This window comes from Alosa alosa, chromosome 18 (genome assembly GCF_017589495.1).
Source record: "Alosa alosa isolate M-15738 ecotype Scorff River chromosome 18, AALO_Geno_1.1, whole genome shotgun sequence".
Classification (NCBI taxonomy): domain Eukaryota; kingdom Metazoa; phylum Chordata; class Actinopteri; order Clupeiformes; family Clupeidae; genus Alosa; species Alosa alosa.
The window spans coordinates 16,885,674-16,905,673 of NC_063206.1; the positions used below are offsets into that span (position 1 = coordinate 16,885,674).

At 46.2% G+C, this 20,000-nt stretch overlaps 1 protein-coding gene across 5 annotated transcripts in view; it reads right to left on the reverse strand.

Moving 5' to 3' along the window:
* map3k4 (mitogen-activated protein kinase kinase kinase 4) overlaps positions 1 to 20,000 on the reverse strand; it is a 32,945-nt gene that overhangs the window by 3,388 nt on the left and 9,557 nt on the right. For 2 of the 5 annotated variants that reach the window (XM_048269339.1, XM_048269341.1), the window contains exons 3-24: positions 18,364 to 18,536; positions 16,630 to 17,982; positions 16,040 to 16,300; positions 15,576 to 15,728; positions 14,402 to 14,559; positions 13,958 to 14,074; positions 13,045 to 13,144; positions 12,870 to 12,953; positions 12,396 to 12,665; positions 10,406 to 10,555; positions 8,786 to 8,947; positions 8,420 to 8,553; positions 8,254 to 8,332; positions 8,060 to 8,138; positions 6,685 to 6,787; positions 5,988 to 6,122; positions 3,701 to 3,795; positions 3,385 to 3,465; positions 2,887 to 3,078; positions 2,021 to 2,091; positions 1,486 to 1,602; positions 815 to 974 (exon numbers count right to left, since the gene is read on the reverse strand). In XM_048269339.1, coding sequence (XP_048125296.1) covers positions 815 to 974; positions 1,486 to 1,602; positions 2,021 to 2,091; positions 2,887 to 3,078; positions 3,385 to 3,465; positions 3,701 to 3,795; positions 5,988 to 6,122; positions 6,685 to 6,787; positions 8,060 to 8,138; positions 8,254 to 8,332; positions 8,420 to 8,553; positions 8,786 to 8,947; positions 10,406 to 10,555; positions 12,396 to 12,665; positions 12,870 to 12,953; positions 13,045 to 13,144; positions 13,958 to 14,074; positions 14,402 to 14,559; positions 15,576 to 15,728; positions 16,040 to 16,300; positions 16,630 to 17,982; positions 18,364 to 18,536 — 4,227 coding nt within the window. The remainder of the gene's footprint in view (positions 1 to 814; positions 975 to 1,485; positions 1,603 to 2,020; positions 2,092 to 2,886; positions 3,079 to 3,384; positions 3,466 to 3,700; positions 3,796 to 5,987; positions 6,123 to 6,684; positions 6,788 to 8,059; positions 8,139 to 8,253; positions 8,333 to 8,419; positions 8,554 to 8,785; positions 8,948 to 10,405; positions 10,556 to 12,395; positions 12,666 to 12,869; positions 12,954 to 13,044; positions 13,145 to 13,957; positions 14,075 to 14,401; positions 14,560 to 15,575; positions 15,729 to 16,039; positions 16,301 to 16,629; positions 17,983 to 18,363; positions 18,537 to 20,000) is intronic. The other 3 variants (XM_048269340.1, XM_048269342.1, XM_048269343.1) reach the window with 3 other exon arrangements.

Here is a 20,000-nt window from a genome sequence, read left to right on the forward strand (position 1 = left end):
ATGAACAGACACTCAAGGCCATTTATTGATAGACTCCCATTTACCATAATGGTATATGACGTCCCTGTTAATTTAGGCTACTTATGTGAATGAAGGCACGAGGCATAATAATAATCATTAATAAATAATGATAATTTTTGTAAAATCTGACTATTTTGAATGAGATTTCACTGGCATAATAATATTGTGAGACTGTATCATGATAAGACAGCTAATGTGTGTGTGTCTGTGCGCATATAGTAGTGGGCTTATTTGGAAGAAAGTCAAGGGCCTTTTTTTAGTAGTCCCAGTCCATCTCTGAGGTCAACGAGAAGGAATCACTTTCCTTAAAAGGTGCTCTTAGCGATGCCACACGTTTTTTAGGCCAAAACATTTGATGTCACTTACTGCAAACATCACCTAACCAACCGCTAGCTGTCTGTGTCCTGAATACACTGTAAAAAAACGCAATCTCTGTAGACAGCCCAGGCTCCAAAAGCGGCAACAAAAACAACCTGGGCAAACCAAGCCCATAAAAACATAACAAACTGTTCCAGCAAATCACAGACGAGATGCGCGTTTAGGAGACTTTCAATTGCACGGGAGCAGCGCGGGAGGAAGTAGCGAGCTAGCTCTCTGTTTTGTTTGAAAGTCAACAGAAGTGACGTTACCCAGCATCACTTAGAGCACCTTTAAACAGTGACACACAGGCAGTACATCGCCTTTCATTTTCTACACTAACATGTGAATATAGGCACACATTTCTTGCTCTTATTTTCCTTTCTTTCCTCCAAGTCCACTTTGTGAAAGTCCTGACAGATCTTGGCCCACTCACCCTTGATGTCGCGGTGCACAATGCCGTGCTCGTGCAGGACGTTGATGGCGGTGGTGATCTGCTTGCTATAGAGGCGGATGACGTGCTCCTGCAGGCCCAGGCGCGACACCTCCTCCAGTGTGCCCTCGTCACAGTACTCCATAAAGATGTACATCTCCTCCTGCAGGGCCACAGAGGGTCAGAGGAGCTCAAGACCCAGGAGCGAAAACAATGTCCTGGCAGAAGTCCTCGAACAGAATCTGACAACCGATTAATAACTCTTCACACGTACAACGTTCTTTATGGATTTCCCAGATGATGGAGGGTGATGATTTTAAGAAAATGACTTGAAAACTCTTGAAGAGGATAAGTTTAGCAATATTTGAAAGAAGAAAAAAAAAAAGGTCAAACTTTACTTGGGATAGTCCACCCACATACTGTCCACAGATGTTCAGATTATCAACAAACTATCTGTTGACACTCTTAACTACATTTATTGGTTACGGTTAAGGTTAGTGGCTGGAAAGTGAAAGATAAGTGAGAGTCACATAGTTCCTAGTTCCTTTTCCAGAGTGTAGACTTGTATCCAAGGTTTCTACAACAAACATACATTGTGGTGTTGTGGCGTTCCCTTGGAGGCTGGGGAAAATAGTCTATGTTTGTGTCTGTGAAGGAGTGGGTAAAGTTCTTACCCGATGAAGCTCAACACCAAAGTAGCGCACGAGGTTCGGGTGTTTGATTCCCTCAAAGATCTTCAGCTCGTCTGCAGTCTCTTTGATGGTTTTGTGGTCATTAGGCTGGAAACGGATCTGCAAATCAAAGACAAAATTCCTCATTAAGCAAGATCGCACTTTAAGTGACAGCATTAGTGTCTGTACAAAATCAGTCATGTAGTGGTTAAAGGTAGGGTAAGCGATGCTAAGCAATTTATAACAACACTTTTTGCAACATTCAGTGAATATCTCCTCACGTTCTGCTCGCTCTCCATTCTCAGAGAACACAGGAAACAAAGTGGTGGGATCAGCATTTCCTTGTCTTTGTACTTGTACTCTGCACAATAACATAAAATTTAATCTAATCTAATAAACAAATGTGATATAATCCAGCATTGCCCTCTAGTGCTTATCAGCAAAAAATGAACCAACCTGGAGGGAATACAGCAAACCTTTTCTGAATGACAAGACTCAATTGACATGAATGACATGAGTCCTACGACACACAACCTACCTCTTTCATAGCCATCAGTTCTCCAGTGTCCACATTGATACAGGTGTACACTTTTCCATACTGGCCTTCACCTGGAAACAAGCAATGAAGAACAAGTTGACAGCTTTAATAAAGATTTGTTTCATACACTCAAGGAACAAAACATCAGTGCAGATTGGCACAGCTATAAACACACCATCAGCCTCACAGTGTAAACTGTAAACTCAACAATCAGTCCTAAACACTGGGCAACGTAGCACTGAGAGGAAGAGGAGATTTGCAGATTTGGTATAGAAAAATAAAAATGGTGTGATATGCAAAGATTTTGTATGTAAACCATTGAAAAAAACTGTAGTGTACTTCACAAAGTGGAGAGAAAAAAGTCCTCAATGTACATGACTGGTCTTATGGGTCATGTTTGGTCAGTATATTCTTGTACTCTAAATTAACCTCTAATCCTTCTTGAGCAATATTTCTAGAAAGAAAAACAAAAGCATACAGCATATCGTAGGTAAACCTGTTTTGCATAGAGTACATTAGTGCTTAACTGATTCAAGAATAATCAGATCATATGATTCATTTGTTTCAAACAATTTGTAATATGACAACATGGAGTTTTGATAAATAATTGTATAGTTTTGTCAGAAGTGTTTCATTTTGCAAAAGAGCTAAGGGATTCTGCTACTTGGGGTCAGTGTTGTGTTAATTGTGTGTAGTGTTTTGAAAAAGAAAAAACAAATAATAAATACGGGCAGCGTTTTCAAAATTGTGCCTAAGCATGAGCAATGAATTGCCAATGTCAACAATGCACTTGTAAGTAATGAAAGGACATAAAACAAAAAAGTGCGTGGTCATTCTGAAGACAAGTGTTCAAAAGGTGACCGTACCGATTTTGTTTCCTCTCTGCCACTTGAAGGTGACCTTGCGCAGGCCTACTTGCATGACGTTGTCGTAGGACTTGGGGGTGTGGCACACCTGGCCGATAATGTTGCGCTGCTTCATGACGGAGTAGCGCTTCTCCTCCAACACTCGGATGGAGCGACGTACCCCTTCCATGGGGCTCTGACGCGCCGCAGAGTCTATGGGGGCCCATAGAGGACAAACAGAGCAAATGTGGAGGGAGGAGATTGCAAAGCAAAGGATGAGTAGTCTGAAGAGGTGAAATGACACAAAAACCTGCATGAGTTTAGTGGTGGAAGCAAAACACTGGGTTTTGAACCACAAGAGTGTGGACACATTACTGTTACTTCCTATTCTGTTCTGTTTGACCACTAGAGGGTGCTATTAAGACCATTACAACTCTAACCACCATCATTTCTACAGCCCACTCTACTTGCAGGGTTAAAATGCACAGGTCTGTGCGGTGCACAGGGGGTCAGTCTCACCCTTGGATTGGCTGATGAAATTGCGAAGCTCCCAGCTCCGGCGCACAGTGTTAGTAGCATCTGGCTTTGGGTACGAGGGCTCTGCAAGGACAACAACAGGGACAAGGACATCACTTAACAGCCTCGACATGGACCACCAATGGATTAAACCCAACAGGATAGGCACCAAGTGCTGTGCATTATTATTGTGGAGTGTTTTTTATTTTGGTAACGTCAGTTGAGGTTATGCAAATCATCCTCAAAATGTGCATTATGCTCAAGAGCCCAATAATATCCTCCCAAACACACACACAGACACACACACAGACACACTTACCTTCTCTATCTTCTGTAGGGCTGGAGTGGCGACTGAGTGATTTGAACTCGCTTGCAACAGATGACAGCCGATCGTTTTCAAGTACACCAGAAACTCTACAGAAGTGAACCCCAACATACAGTCAAACAAGAGACATGGATCATTTGGACTCTCCTCCATAAGTAACACCCATAATGACTATACACACTGTAAAGAAATATATATATATATATATATATATATATATATATATATATATATATATATATATATATATATATATATACATATATATATATATATATATATATATATAAATAAGACATACAGTACATAGAACCACAATGAAGCTAAAACGTCAAAACAGGTTTCAGCTGGTTGAGCAAAGCCATCTAAAGCCATCAAACCACTCACTACACCGAGAGATAGCGGTGAAAGGAGCAGCGGGCATGCTTTTATTGAAGGCGAGATGGAGGGAGAGCGAGCAGCAAAGGCACAACAATGGCAGAGCACTGCTATTTTGAAACTGCACACACCATTACAAGGTGAGGGTGGCGGGTCACACCGTCACTGTTAAGAGTGGTGAGTCATTAGAGAGAGAGAGAGAGAGAGAGCGAGAGAGAGAGAGAGAGAGAGAGAAAAAAATCACAACACGATGACTCATGCGCCTGACTCATGCAGCCTTTCACACAGTCGATGGTCTTCACATGAGTCCTCGCTCTGCTGCTCGTTCTGAGGCGTGGTGGGCTAAAACTGCTGTGGAGGCCACTATGGGCCACAGAGCCAAAATGGCATTACTGGACTAATAGGGTGCAAACAAAAAGTTCATGGGACTGTGCAGGATGCTCTGGTGTCGATAGTAATTTAGTGGGTATGCAAAGCATGCGGACGTGGTAGTTATGATGCATGTATAAGGGACCTAGAGCTGGTCAACTCTTAAGAAAGCATTTGATGGCATCCACCAGGGTTTCCGTTGTCCGGTAATTACCGGACATTGGCCAGAAAAAAAATGAAATGTCAGACAAAATTAAATCTCTCCGGTCAAATTGAAATTGGCTAATAATCCCGTCCCCCTAACACAATCTGAATTTGAGAATAAGCCTTAAAATGTAAGCCTATATTAAAGCAATACGTCCTCTGGCTGTTTTTAAATGTACCGTTTGAAAGCTATTAAACAACACGCATAGCCTATGCTGCATTTCAAATAGGAAGCGCACGCTTAAAACGTGCATGTTAAACAACGAACAAATGAGTGAGGCGGTTCAAACATGGCCAGGCCCAGGCAGACTAGCCTTAAAAGTTTTTTCAGAGGCCAGACGCGATGGATGATGATAAATTGGTAACGTCTGAAGCCTCAGATATCCGGTCAACTCCACCACCACCAGAAGTGTCGGACGTATCTGACGTTGGAAGTGGAGTTGCGGGGTTGCGGCCGCTCCAAGACACTGTCATTCTCCGTGTACACTGGACATGCAACTGTTCTGTGCCCAAAGCATACAGTAGGCCTATGCTTTCTCTGTCTATGATCTGCAGGGTTAGGGCCTCCTCGACAAGGAGATTGCTGGTCCGAGGATCATTTCCGGCACAATTAAACAGTATCATTGAATCGCGGACCAAAAAGAAAAAGAAACTAAACATTTCCCAGAATAGGAAACATTTGCTAATGTATTGTTATCAAATAAAGAGGCATAGCCTTAGGGGGTAGTGGTGTGAGCGCTCATTCTTGTGTGTGCGCATCTGTGCAAACAGTGTTAAACAGTGGAACCACTGGAGATAACGTGGGTAGCAGCAACAAACAACGTAGCCTTTTTAAAACAATGAACGAAGCGGACTCTTGCTGTCCATGAAAATATACTGGCTAGATCTTGTTAGGCATGTTTACGTAAGTTAGGCTAATGAACATGTTGCATTCTATTCAGCCTGATTATGTCATTCTTTAAGTTACATAGCCTGTCTCCAGTTTTCCTCAACTTGACTAGGTAATTAAGAAGCGATAATAGGATATTTGACCGGCATATCAAAATGTCCGGAAAACAAAACCTCTGCCGGTCACTTTGACCGGCACCATTTTTTTCTAGCGGAAACTCTGGTTTCCACACAATTATTGATTTTTTTTTTTCATTATTATTATTATTATTATTGCTTAAATCAATCAAGCTGTAGCCGAGCAGTGAATTCGCTGGGAGGTTATACAAGCTGCTGGGGAGCAATTTCAATTTAGGAAGCACTTGGGCCCCCCTATTGCGGGAGGATTGGAGGGGTGGGGATGGGGGTCTGAGACGGATTGTGGGGAGGGCTGGAGGACTACCTGATCTCATTGGGGACGCTGCCCGGGGCCTTGGTGTGGCCGTGGTCCCCCTGTGAGGGGCCGGGGGGGATGGGCCGGGGGCCAGAGCTGGGGGGGAAGAGCTGAGTCCGGAGGTCACAGGGCAGACTCCTAGAGCTGGGGTGGAGAAACACACTGAGCCAGGGGGCCGCACGCAAGTTTAAGGGACATCACAGTGTGTGTGTGTGTGTGTGTGTGTGTGTTTATTTGTTAATTATATCTATGATATGCATGCGTAGGGTGTGTGAGTTACGTGTGAGTTACTTATGAGACACACACACGCATCAGTGACACTGTGGAGACCAGGACTTGTCTTTCCTCAAACATACACACACACACATACACACAGATATGCACAGGAACACGTACATACACATCTAAAAAGCCACCATGATGGGACCCTTACCTAAGCAGTACATAGAGGATAAGCACGGATAGCAAGTGTATGTGCTATTAAAAGCAATAAACACCAGATAAGCACCAAAGTACCAAACACTTCCCATAGTCACCAATACTACATGTTATGACTAACACTCAAGCATTAAATCAGCATAGAAATTAAAGCACACACTAAATTACTGCCAGTTGAATTACGAGAGCAGAACAGATTAAAGACATGCAGGCCACCCACACCCACACACAGAAACCCCTGGTTTATGTGCACAGGTCTGATTCCTACCTGAAGCCATCTGCATTTGGGATGAAGAGGTACGGGTTTGGAGGATCGCTGTGGCAACGCTGTGGCAACGGGACCTTGACTGGCCGAGGGCTGGGTCTAGGGCCTGGAAGTCAGGTGGGAAGAGTGTTACAGACACACACACACAAACACACACCTTAACACAGGGGAAGAGATTTAAAGACCCAAACATTGATGGAAGTATGTAACACACTTAAACAGGTCTGATCAAACACAGAATGCTTTGTGCTATTCATTGTAAATGTTATGGGTAGACATGACATCGTCATCTCCAAATGGATACACAGAAATGGAGCAGTACTTTCCTAGATTTTTTTTGCATTTAGCTTGCTTAGCCCACATAGTTGCAGTCTACGTAAAACAAGTTTGTGCACATGTCCACAACTCCCAAACACAAGAACGATTATATTGCACTGGAATCCCAGGTTTGTGATACTGTTAACAAGTGGCTGATATTTTAACAGCTTGGAGTTGAAGCAAGTGTTCATATGCAGGTCAAAAGAACATCCAATCTTACCAATAGTAACATTCTAATTAGTCCTATTTATGATGGTGATGTCTGGGGTGTTATGACAGAGAAAGATATTGTTGGTGTTTTCATCATTGAACCAGTCCATTTGTACAGTGTTAGCCTGGAAAATCCAGACCCTGATAATCTAGAAAGATTAAGGGTCTGGCCAAGAACAATGTAATGGCCCAACTCGAGGGGCGGCAACAAGCATACATTTAAAAATCTCACTGCACGCAATTGGATAACACTAGACCATGTTTACTCTGAATGATTTCGGACTTCGACGTAATCGGATAACACTACGACCAATGTGTACCGTCCTCCAATGTTGCAGCGCTGTCTTCATCAGTTTAGCTGGTTCCCCGGAATGTTGGGGTAAAAGCAACGTGCATCATTGCTCATTGCCAGAGTGTCTCGCAGAGACAATTCCATTGTGCTCTCGTGAGAACTCTGAATTTCCAGGGTAGTACAGTGTGGTGTTTATATATTTTTGTTGTTCCCTCCTGCACTTTTTTGATGCTTTTTTGATCCACACACACACACACACACACACACACACACACGCACACGCACAAATGCACACACACACACACACCCTGACTACACCGAAGTCTCATCTAACTAAACTGTCTGTCTGGATCTAGCCTAGATCGTACAAGAAGAAGTGCAGCGGTCACCTTTGTCCTTTTCTACTTCCATATATATCTATTGACATTGCTGAGACCATTTCCCTCTGTTTCCTTCTGAGGACAGAAGGATCATAACCGGTAATGACGTTTGGTGTAGCCTACTTTGAATACTTTATTACATATGTCAACATGAAACTATCCAAGGAGATGGTCCTACCAAGATAGAAGCCACTGACTGGGCTGTGCGGTTTGCCAATCACGTGACCAATGCACTCGTTCATCAGTGCCTGGAGACTCTGAAAACACAAGAACATTCTGAATGAGACATATGATTCTACACACTCTCACACACACGCAATCTCTACCCCCTAAGTGTAAGTGTAACAGCTGACAGGATAAAAACACCCTTACCAGGAAGTCATCCTCTGGCAGAGCTGAGATGAAGCCTGGCTCGATGGCTTGGAGGAAATCGAAGCCTTGTGTTGCCCACCTGTGAGTATGCATGGAGTGGTTTACACGTCACCTACATGTGCAACAGTTACCCACAACGCTTTGTGGCAGAGGCGATGGCGCTCACCTGGGCCGAGTGCCCCGACCACTCTCACACTTGGTCAGGACGTAGTTCATCCACTTGCGGGCGAAGGCAATGTAGCGCTCACCGATGCGCTGCCTGAACTCCCCCGACATAAGACGCACCACCTCCTTATGGTACTGCAGGAGAACAAGATGGAGGTCAGAGGCAGGGACATTTTACAACAGTCTACATGCATGCGTCATATACTGTACACACACACACACACACACACACACACACACACACACTTCCAACCTGCCAAACTCAAATCCTTCTATGTAAACCTGCCTACCAAACCTTATGCAGCCGCAGCCATAGTCATGCAGCATTCCGGCACGAATCGTAGCAAGGAAGGCCTCTTAGTCTTACCTCGAAGGCGAAGTTGTAGCCCTGGATCATGGCCTCGCGGTAGTACTGTTGCAGCGTGGCCAACTCCGACTCCTCCATCTCCGCCTCGAACTCCGAGGTGAACATGCGATCCACGCGGTCGATGGCCGTGTTGATCTTGATGCACAGCTGAAGAGCTTCATTCTGTGTGTGTGTGTGTGCGTGTGTGTGTGTGTGTGTGTGTGTGTGTGTGTGTGTGTGTTTGTTTGTGGGGTGGACAGAGGTAAGCCAGGGGAGAGGACAGCGAGTCAGATAGGAGCAAAAACAACTGGACAAGAACAATCCCGGGCGCAACACCTTGCAATGGGCCATTCCACTGGAAATACCCACACAGGGCATAGGTTAAACTATCAGCTGCAGAAGTCTGATGATTAAAATCATAACCCCCTGCCCCAACCCACCCACCCACACAGGGCATAGGTGAAACTATCAGCTGCAGAAGTCTGATGATTAAAATCATAACCCCCCTGCCCCAACCCACCCACCCACACACACACAAAAACCTCACCTCACATGTGTATACAGTGGTAGGCCACCATGACCCCATTCCTCTGTGCATAAATATTACATTCAGTTCAGCCATGACTCACACAATGGACACCCCTTATCTACATGACACTTAACAAGGACAACATGCACAAGAATTCAGTCCTGTCACTTTTCATCTCTAGTTCCAAGAGACCTACATTTCATGCAACATGTGCTTTTCATGGTGTGTGACTGCGCCAAACGCAGCACCCTGGGCCTGTCTCTTCATGAGAGCTGGAAGCGCACACAGAGGTGGTTAACCAGACTTGCACCAGCTCTCGTTTTCACTCCCTGCATGGTTTCAACCGACACACGTCTCAAAGATACATCATCAAGCCCATGACATACAAAAGCTGGTTGGGGGAATGAATAGAAGTACAGTTGTGAGATTTTAGCTGTAAAAGTGGAACATGCTGAAACCCCAAATGCAGCACACGCCTTACTGTCGAAGAAGCACACATGCAGGTATATATCTATACAGAAAGTTGAACAATGATGAAGCTGCAGGTCTGTTCAGAGAAAGGCACCAGCAAGACAATGTCAAGACAATGAAATCAAATGATTAGAGAAGGGCATGTATATATCAGCGCTTGTACTATCAAAGTGGGAAAATAATGTTTATTTATTTTTAGAAACTATAGTTTCTCTTTATATTAGGAGGTAAACATACAACAAGAGTAGATAGATTCAGACGGAAAGACAAAAAGGCATGAGGCCACCACAGAGGCCACTATGGGGCACACAGTTGCTACAGCTGCGTTAAGTCTCTTCAGAAAACTGGACCACTACTTGGCAAAGCAAATAAATATTACTTTTTTGAAATTATACTTTTTGCCTATATTCAGACGGGTCAGTGAAGAGTGACAGAAAGCGAGAGAGAGAGAGAGAGAGAGAGAGAGAGAGAGAGAGAGAGAGAGAGAGAGAGAGAGAGAGAGAGAGAGAGATGGGGTGGGATCGGAAAATGACCACGGTCGGATTTCCTTGTGGACAATGCGCCTGCTCACACCACAGCTCCTGCAGCAAGGCACATCCCCGTTGGTCCGTCAGTGCTCTGTCTGTATGCGCTGTGTGTACCTTGAGCTGCTCGAGGGCACGGGCGATGAGGGGCTGGCTGGAGGTCTGCTCGCGCTTCAGGGACAGCAGCTCGTCCATGCACTGCTGGAAGGCCTTCCGCTGGGTCACCAGCTGAGCCGACTGCATCACGATCAACAGCAGGTTATCCACCTAAGGGCCAGAGAAAACAATGTGTACGTACTAACCCAAACATGCCTTTATCTACCCAACTACCTATGGCAATATCAAGTCCAAGCATAAAAAACTAGACAAACAGCTTGTATAATGTATTTTATGCTCTGCTCAACCCCAGGGATTGACGTAAAAACAAATCCGGAGCCTGAACTTTTTTTTATGTGGGTGGTGGGTCATCCTGTGGCCAGTTTTGTAGCTTTTTCGAAATACGTATTTTAAACTCTGGTGTTAAGCCGTGTGTGTTCAAATAGCTGGCATGCTGACTATATATTCACAGTTATATATATATATATATATATACCGTATTATATCATTTAAATGACAAAGTAATTTTGTTAATTTCTTAAGAAATACTGTTCATTTGATGTTGTTTAATTCATTTGTAAATGGTGCACTGTCACTTTAAGACTCTTTTGCCAGCTCCACTCAAATATAGCCTATGGCTAGTGCTGTGCCTATGGCTCGTGCCCCTCTCACAGTTTATAAGTGGTCAGTAGTGGGAACTACTGCTGCCATCGTGATTTTCTTTTACAAGTTTCTTATTTAAAAAGTATATCAATTATCAACAATGACAAGCCAGCTGGAACCTGCCGCGCTTTCTCCCTCTCGTGCATGCACGCTCAAATGCATTCCCAATTAAATGGAGTAGCATAACTTAGTTAGATCTGCTGCAAAGGAGATACTAAGTATCTCGATATAACAAGCTGTTTTGACATTGACATTGTAATCGCTCTCTAAGAAGAGTGTAAAGCAGTTTGCAGTAGCCTAAAGTTACTCACAACGTCGTCTATCACTGGAAAAAGTAGCAAGCGGCCTATGACAACCTAATTAAATTCTCGGCAGGCCGGATTAAAGTGTGTGCATGGCGGGCCTGATCTATGATAAACGAATAAATGCTCGGCGGGCCAGATTAAAGTGCGTGGCGGGCCGCAGTTGGCCCGCGGGCCGTGGTTTGGACACCCCTGGTTTAGTCAAAGCAATTTTGTCTTTCAGCTAATTTTTTTGCATAGATTCACTAGGGGTTGGGCAAGCTTGAAAGACAGATCATGCTCTGCAATGAACGTGCACACACGTTTTTTCAAGTCACACACACGGTCAGTTATTGATGCCAGTACATCAGCTGTGGTTGTTGCTCCTGGTAAACGTGTTGTGTGTGTGTGGGAGAGCGCGAACAGCTGCTCTGTGAGCGGGGTCTGACTCATGTCGTGGAAGCACTTTCTGCCGCTAGTTGCATACTAGCTTTCTCTAGCACAGGGTGCAGAAGCAAGCATCCGGTTCTCTCAACGTTTTACACCAGCTACTAAAAGTCTTACTGTCCTATCTCTTCTATCCATGCCCAGCGCTATTTATTTTTTAATCCTTTATCAACTAGGTGGGCATCTTCCCCAGGATTCATGAATCTACTCATCTTACTCTCCTTCTTTGTGACGTCTCTCTCTACTCTACTCTACTCTACACAGAGCGATAGCGAAAACATAGGACTCGATTGAAGCATGTTTTTCCCAGACCCTCGTTCTACTTCTGATTGGCTAATAGCCTATGTTAGTTTGAGAGCGGGAGAGTTGTGCTCCTTTCATATCATTGGCAGACGAACGCATACACTCGAAAGCGATGGGTATGATATCGAAAGTCTTTTTTAAAACATAAGATTTATTTTTTTTCGCAGCCAAACACTGAACGCTGGAAATCCGGCATGGTGCCGGAATACTTTAATCCACGTCAACCCACACTTTTCTCATAATCTAACCAAGCATTAAAGTCGCTGATTATAATAATTTTCACTGTTTAAAAAGCCTGTGCGTGCAGCTGTCCTTACGTCCATGGCCTTGAGGGTGTCCACGGTCTCCATCTGGGGGACGAGTTTGAGCTGCGCGCCGTCCCACTGGGCCCAGCACACCTCAGTGTCGGGCTGACCGGCGCCATGCTTGCTCATCAGGAGGTAGGCTTCGTCCTCGGCCAGCTCGTCTGGCTCCTTGGAGCAGTCCTTGCCGGCCGCCGCGTTCAGCAGCTGCAGGATGACGGGCCGCTGGCCCATGAGCACCGACGGCACAAACACCTGCAGCTCCTCCAGCCCGGGGATCAGCACCTAATTAGAGAGAGAAAGAGAAAGAGAGAAAGAAAGAAAGAAAGAAAGAAAGAAAGAAAGAAAGAAAGAAACAAACAAACAAATGACTGACAGAGAAAATATACTTGCCTGAGTGAGCAACTACTAACAAAAGGAATTAGAAGGAATCAGAAAAAAGCAAAAAAAAAAAAGAAAAAGTGGAGCAAATCCAACCTAGTTTCTTACCTTTACATAGTTCCTTTTTTTCAGAGCTTCTAGGAGACCCGGCACTCCACTGGCCACACTGAAATCAGCAGCAATCTCCAGATCCTACAGTGCGAGAATAGATAGTCGGGTCAGAACACAGTGGCCTGCTTTCCTCTGGAGTGGGTGCAGGTTGAGCGGCATCCTGGCCTCTTACCTTGCGCAGCATCTTGGCGAAGCCCAGCGCTTTGGACGCCCGCTCTCTGGCCTCGTGGAAGAGTTCTTTGAGCGAGCGGCTCGTCTCGATTACCGACCGCCTGCAAAGGAGAGGTGACCTTTTCAGACATCACTCAAGAATGCTTAAAGACCCCCCTCAAGGTCTTTTAACCTTGATAACAAGTCTGTATGGCGTCCATGACGTACCATGACCAAAATAAGCAGTTAATATCATGGCCAAGGATTTCTGCTTTGGATGCATAGCCGACCTATCATAGCCTCAGTATGCCTCAAACTCAAACTGCAGTCCTTTTAAACCATTAAAAGGGCACTGAACCAATCCTGAGTACTTGTGGTGGGTCAATTGTTCATAAAGATGCAGAAAAGCTGGCTAACATGTAAGCAGGAGCCAGTAGCAGGTCAACATCGTGTGGAGAGGAGGTGGGGATAGATCGATCCCTATTCCCAAAATTAGAAAGCCGATTTAAAGTTACATTGAAGCCATTTGAAGGGTTGTGAAGGGATTTTATTCGAAAGCAAAGACCCCTGAATGTATACTTTTGAAAAACAGAAGGTGTGCAATAAACTAATGAAGTCTGACTTTAAAGGGAGGCTATGACCACAGTTGCACACTGGCCAACTGCCGAGTGGAGTTCTCTCATTCCACCACTGTTGAGCATCTTATGACACACATAGACATATGCCCATCAGTTCAACAAAATAGATACATTCCTTACAGTCCCTAGAAAGATGTTAAGGCAATAAGACACGAGCCATAATTTACAGAAAACATACCACTAATACATGTATTGGCACACATGAAGCATTGACTGCAATATAATAACCGTCACTGTCTGAGTATGTGGTGTATGGTATGTGTATGGACAACTGCTGCGGAGAACAGACTAGCTGACCTGATTTCATCCGAAGCAGTACTGTCATCAGCGCTTTCCCAGAACTCATCGCCGCTCTTCTGCAGACCAGCGTCCAGGAAGTCCCCGGTGGACTTCAGCAGCATGCCGGCGATGTCACTGTAAACAGCCAGAAGAGGGCAGAGGAGTCATGGGTTAGGAAACGATCGGACAAACATGCCTGCAGGCGTCCAACTACAAGCTCCTCCTAATCAGTCACTCCTATTGTGGAAAGATTAATGATGTGCACAAAATGACTAATGTCATTGTAGGCACTTAGCACTCTTGAGAATAGATCATTATATTTAACGATTCTCTAAACGCATTCATCACATCAGCTAATTCATTTAATGCAGGAAATGACCGCATGGGACAAAGTTATCTGACCAGATGCTTTGGAGAGATCAAACTTTCGGGGTGGGGGGAAATCCAGAGGAGAGCACTGACCAGAAGAGCTTCCCCGACTGGGCCTCGCCCCCTCGGATGTATGGGGTGATGACTTTGGTGAAGTTCCACTCCTCTTCCAGAAGGTTCTTCAAGCTGTGCGAGGCCTGGGGCAGCTGCTGCAGCATTTGGATCCAGCTGTGCATGTAGTCAAAGTACACCTGGCCAGAGAGACAACAACACCACGTTGAGACATTGCATAACTGTCTAGGCCATGAGGTCATCTCATGGCCACCCCACTAGATGTCTCTGTTGCATGTTGCAGTCAGGGAGTTTGATTTGATGATTAGAAATCACATGTCATGATGTCATATTCAAATTACAGGAACTTATCTAACTCTGGGGGTGAATAAGCTAATTTCTCAAAATGTTGACGTGTTCCTTTAGTAATAGCAATACAGGACACAGCAATGCGGTAAACACACCAGTGATTTCCCACAAGCCACCAAGAAAACCCAACATTTTCTCTCGACGGGAAAACCCCATGACCACTTTTACAGGTCAAATATCAACTTGATCACCAAACCTTCCTCACTCCAGCTTTCCAAACCAGACATGCATGACTGGAGCAAGACTAGCCATGGCCTGTCACACAGTGATGCCTAAGCTATTACGCCAGCTGATATCCGCCTGTCCCATGCCAAATAAAATGGGGGTGGGGGGGGGGTGGATTTGCCTAAATAAACTCTGCTTATCTATATGATCCCTTATATCCATATAGTTTCCAAGCAAATAGCCTGTTTATTGTTGTCAGCAACAGTAACGGGTACTGTAACGGCAAGATTCTCAGGTCTGCTCCCAACCACGCAGCATGCAGCAGAGTAGTAGCGCTGGCTTTAGACTTTGACCCAGGGCCTGATTCTTGGAATCGCAGGAGAGTGTTTTTATCAGCTTTTATCAGAGGCATGCAGAGGCAACACACAGGCTGCAGGGGAAAAGCCAGAGTGCCAAAGTGGAGCATGAAATCTCTGGAGCCGATTAGTCCCCATACCGATTCCATCCTGACAAATAGCTATTATATGCTATTATACTTCCAGGGACAATCAACACTGTCTCAAGCCACTTGATAAATCTAAATGATGGTGGAACAGAAACAGATGAATAAAACCCAAAGTGTGCAAGCAAACGTGCAAACACGGTGCGGGAGGGTTCTGGAGGGTGTGGTGAGGTCCAATACCAGAAGCATCTTCTGCAGGTCCTCCTCGAACTCGTCGATGTTGGCGTTGGTCTGCACACCCTGGGGGTCAGTGACGACGCCGCGCAGCATGAACTGGTAGTACTGCTTCATCAGGAGGCCGCCCTTCAGCACCTCCTTACACTCACGCACCAGCTGCAGGTCGGACACAGGCACACACACAAACACAAACACACAGACACAAACAAACAGACAAACAAACAAACAAACAACAGCAACACAGGTGAGTCAGATAAGTAACCATTGAATGCATGGTCATGCCAGTACACATTAGGTTGGAACTAACCAAAAATTCTGTAGGTATCTTTCAGGTCAGATACCCCAAAATATCACACACTTAAACATGTGTACCCTCTATCTATACGTATGTATGAGAACGTAATTACAGTGTGTGTCGAAATGGTGTGGTGAGTGAGTAAGTGAGTGAGTGAGCAAGCGAGTGAGACCTGTTTGATACTGAGGAGCGAGGGCTCCCCGGCAGGTCTCTGCTCCAGACGCAGTTTCAGGCACTCGTGGATGACGTTGAGCAACACGCGGCATAGCACCAGGAAGGCCGGCCGGAAGGACGGCAGCTCCATGTCCAAAAGTTCCGCCCAGGACACACTCTCCTGTTCCGCCTCCTCGCCCGAATGACCACTGCAGGCCAGGTGGCGCGAGAGCTCCGGGAGATAGTCACTGTACAGCATGGGGTCCGGGAAGTCGGAGAACTGGGGAAATTAAAAAAATTACAGGTCACAGAGGGAGAGTTGAATAATCTTTAACGCTCCAGTCTGTGCTATGCATCTGAACTGTAAAATATGTTTGGAAAATCTCAAACAATTTTTTTTCCTGATGACTTGGTTGTTATGGTAAATAAATTTTAAAAAAGTACTTAATGCTGGCTATGTAGTCAAAACTGAAACCAGGTTACCTCATCCAGTCTGCAAATACTGATAAGGAGCATGATATCATTATCTAACTTGAACTGGCAAGGTCATAAATCAGCAAGGTCATGCCATGTCCAATAGCTATTAGTTTACTTTCCCTCAGTCCTCACCTCCTGTGTGGGGGACTGGCTGACCAGTGCTGCCCTAGCCCTCTGTAGCGAGCGGTCCATGAGCTTGTGCAGCCGCAGGATGAGTTTACGCAGCCCCATCTGCTTCAGTGCCTTGTCCACAAAGGGCCGGTAGATGGCAGTGGGGCAGTACCGACTCTCTACCGCCGCCACTCTGTCCAGAGGAAGTGGCCCTGCCCCAGTCCCTATCGCCACCACCTCCCCGGTCCCTGCTCCGCTGCCTTCTTCAGGCAGCAGGAACTCGTCCTCGCACATGAGCCGGGCAAACTTGGGCGTGAGGCAGGGGGAGAGGTCACTGTCAACGTCCGTGTCGGCGTCCCTCTCCCTTCCCACCTCCCCGTCGCTGTCGGCCATGCAGACGGCCGTGGAGTCGCTCTTGTCGTCGTCCTCCTCCTCGTCGTCCTCCCTGCGCCCGTAAATTCGTTGCTCCTCCTCGTCGTGGGCCTGGAAGGCGCCGGGCGAGGGCACCTCGAAGACGGGCCAGCCGATGCGCGCCAGGTCGCGCAGGCCCAGCACGGTGCCCATGACGCGCAGCTTCTGGTTGAGGTCCTGCGTGATGTTGAGCCACAGGCAGAGCGCCTGCACGCGGCCCTGGAAGTCGGCCGCCGCGTACTTCTCGTAGTCCTTCTGCAGCGTCTGCAGCGACGGGTAGAGCGCCTCCACCGACTCCAGCAGCAGCATGACGCGCCGCACCTGCTCGAAGGCCACGCGCTGCCGCTGGAGGTGCTCCCGCCGCTCGGCGCCACAGCCCAGCGGCGCCGCCGTGTCCACCTCCGGCCAGGAGTCGCCGCCGCCGGCCGCCGCTCCGCACGGGCTGTCCTTCGGCGCCTCTTTGTCGGCCTTAACGGGCGTCCCTGTCGCCCGCTTGCCTCCCGAGGCACCCAGGCCCAGGCAGCTGTAGTCCACTTTAAAGCGCAGCACCTCGTTGATGATGTCCGGAATGGCCTGGCGCTCGGTGAACAGGAAGAGGTCCTGGTCAGTGACGGTCCGGCGCGCGTGCCAGGCCTGGAGCTCCAGCCACACCACCTCCTTGCTCTGGCCCAGCAGCGTGAGGTTCTCCATGCCGCGCTGCTGCTCCTTCTCCTTCTTCTTGGACGACATGGACGTCAGCTTGAGCAACAGCCGCAGCGTCTCAAAGAACTTGAGTCGGTCGGCCGGGCAGTCGGTGCGCGACGTCTGCCGGTGGGGCCGGGGCAGCGCGTGTCCGTGCGGCATGCTGACGGGCAGCTTGCCGCTGCCACAGCCCAGGCTAAGGTACTGCTTGCGTGGGTCCATGCCCAGGGTGGAGCTCTTCCCCAGTGGGTCCAGCATAAAGGCACCCTGGAAGTAGGACATCTTAATTATGGCAGAAGTCAGCATCACAATTATTTTTGGCAGTATTGAAATCATGATCTGTTTTTAAAAGAAACTAGACTTTTTGAACAGTTGACTTTAATGGCCTACATATATTTATCTTTATGGCCTATATATTTGACTTTAATGGAATGGCCTATTTATATTTGTCTATACATCAGTATGTAGTGTATAAGCATATATATAGCTCAACGCTATATAAATATACACAAGTATATAATGTAACAAATATACATAAAACAACAAAATCAGATCATACTACAACATTGAACGGAACCATTTTTTCTAGATTACAGTTAAGAATTTGTCTACATTTGCAGAAACGTCAAAATTGGAGTGATTGCACAGGCCTGGAAGGTCTACCTGGAAGGTCTTCTTGGTGTCGCGGTCGGTAGAGCGCTGGGTGGAGCGCTGCTTCTTGCCCTGCCGGTAGCTGGGCTCCTCAGGGGGGGGCTCCACCGACTTAGTGGTCTCACGCTCCCGCTCTCGGAGCGGGGGGCGATGAGAGGTGGAAGGGCTAGGGGGGGCCAGTTTGTCTATAAACACACACACACACACACACACACACACACACACACACACACACACACACAGTTAAAGCTTATCCAAGAAGAGAAATACATGCACAGAGTAAATTAAATGAGAACCATTAACCCGATCACCTAGGAAGTTTATTAGTTGCGCTAATAATCAACACTAGCATCCCCAGACAGGGAGATGAGAGAGAAGAAACAGGAAGGGCCATTTCCGTTATGTCACGCCTTGGCCACAAAAGCTTTTCTTTTCAAACACAAAAAAAAGCAGCCCGACTCATCTAGCTGCAGTACTCATGAGACCTTGACAGCCATTTAAAGAATACGAGTGACCTAACACATTACTTTTGGTCATACCGGTTCCCATTACTGTAAATACATTCTATTCATCTCACTCCCTCACCATTGTGAACATGACAAAAGGCCAAAATACAGGGCTTTCAACAATGCACATTCACATCACTGCATGTCTGGTAGCCTTCGCAAAACCACACGGAGGGTTGTTGCTTTCAAAGCTGCAGTAATACACGGGTCCATTTCTGCACAGACTCAACCAACGACTCAATCAAATCACTGCACTGAGGCTCTATTTCTCTCTGTGTGCGTGTGTGTGCATGTGTGTGTGCATGGGTTTTCACTTATGCAAATCACCTAGCATTTGACATCTATTTCCTCTGTACTTCCGTACAGCATTAGGGGGGACATCGATGCTAAGAGCGTCTGCAAACTATGGCAGATTTACGGTCTTGCTTTTTCAGCGTCCTTGCTGAGCCTGGTCAACTTAGCCGCCAGTTGACTCTAAATATATACACGCGCACAGGCATAAACCTATGCTAAAAACACATGTCTTCTGTGTATCCGCTTAGCAGTGCGTGTGGTAAAATGTGAATCAGGGTTGTGTGTGCTCTACGCTTATGAAAGAATCTTTCCTGAGAATCCAAGTTGGCTAAGGCAAATCTGGCCCACAGCTGACAAGAGTGCACTGATGTAAACTAACTCCTTCAGCAACACAATGTCACCCCTCTCCCTTTACTGGTTCCAACATTTGCTCTCTGCACACTGATGTTATGGTAGTCCCTTGGTATGAGACATTTGGCAAAAAGCCAAATTATACAAGTTTGACAGACATCCCTTTTCACTCACAGGGTTCTTGGGTTATGATGTGTTATGAATGTGTTTGTGCTGTATGTATGCTGCTGAGACCTTGAATTTCCCCTGGGGATCAATAAAGTATCTATCTATCTATCTATCTATCTATCTATGATACAAAGTCCAATTCAACTGCAAAGAACATCATCCCAACCTACACATCTGCCCTAGCTATTGCTATGGACAACCATTTAAAGATGGAGTTTAAACCATTTAAACACTCCATGTAAAAACTCCATTTAAAGTAGCAATAACTTAAAGAATGTTTGCAAACAAGACTAAATGAAACAAGGCAAGGCAACCACAGTCATGCAATGG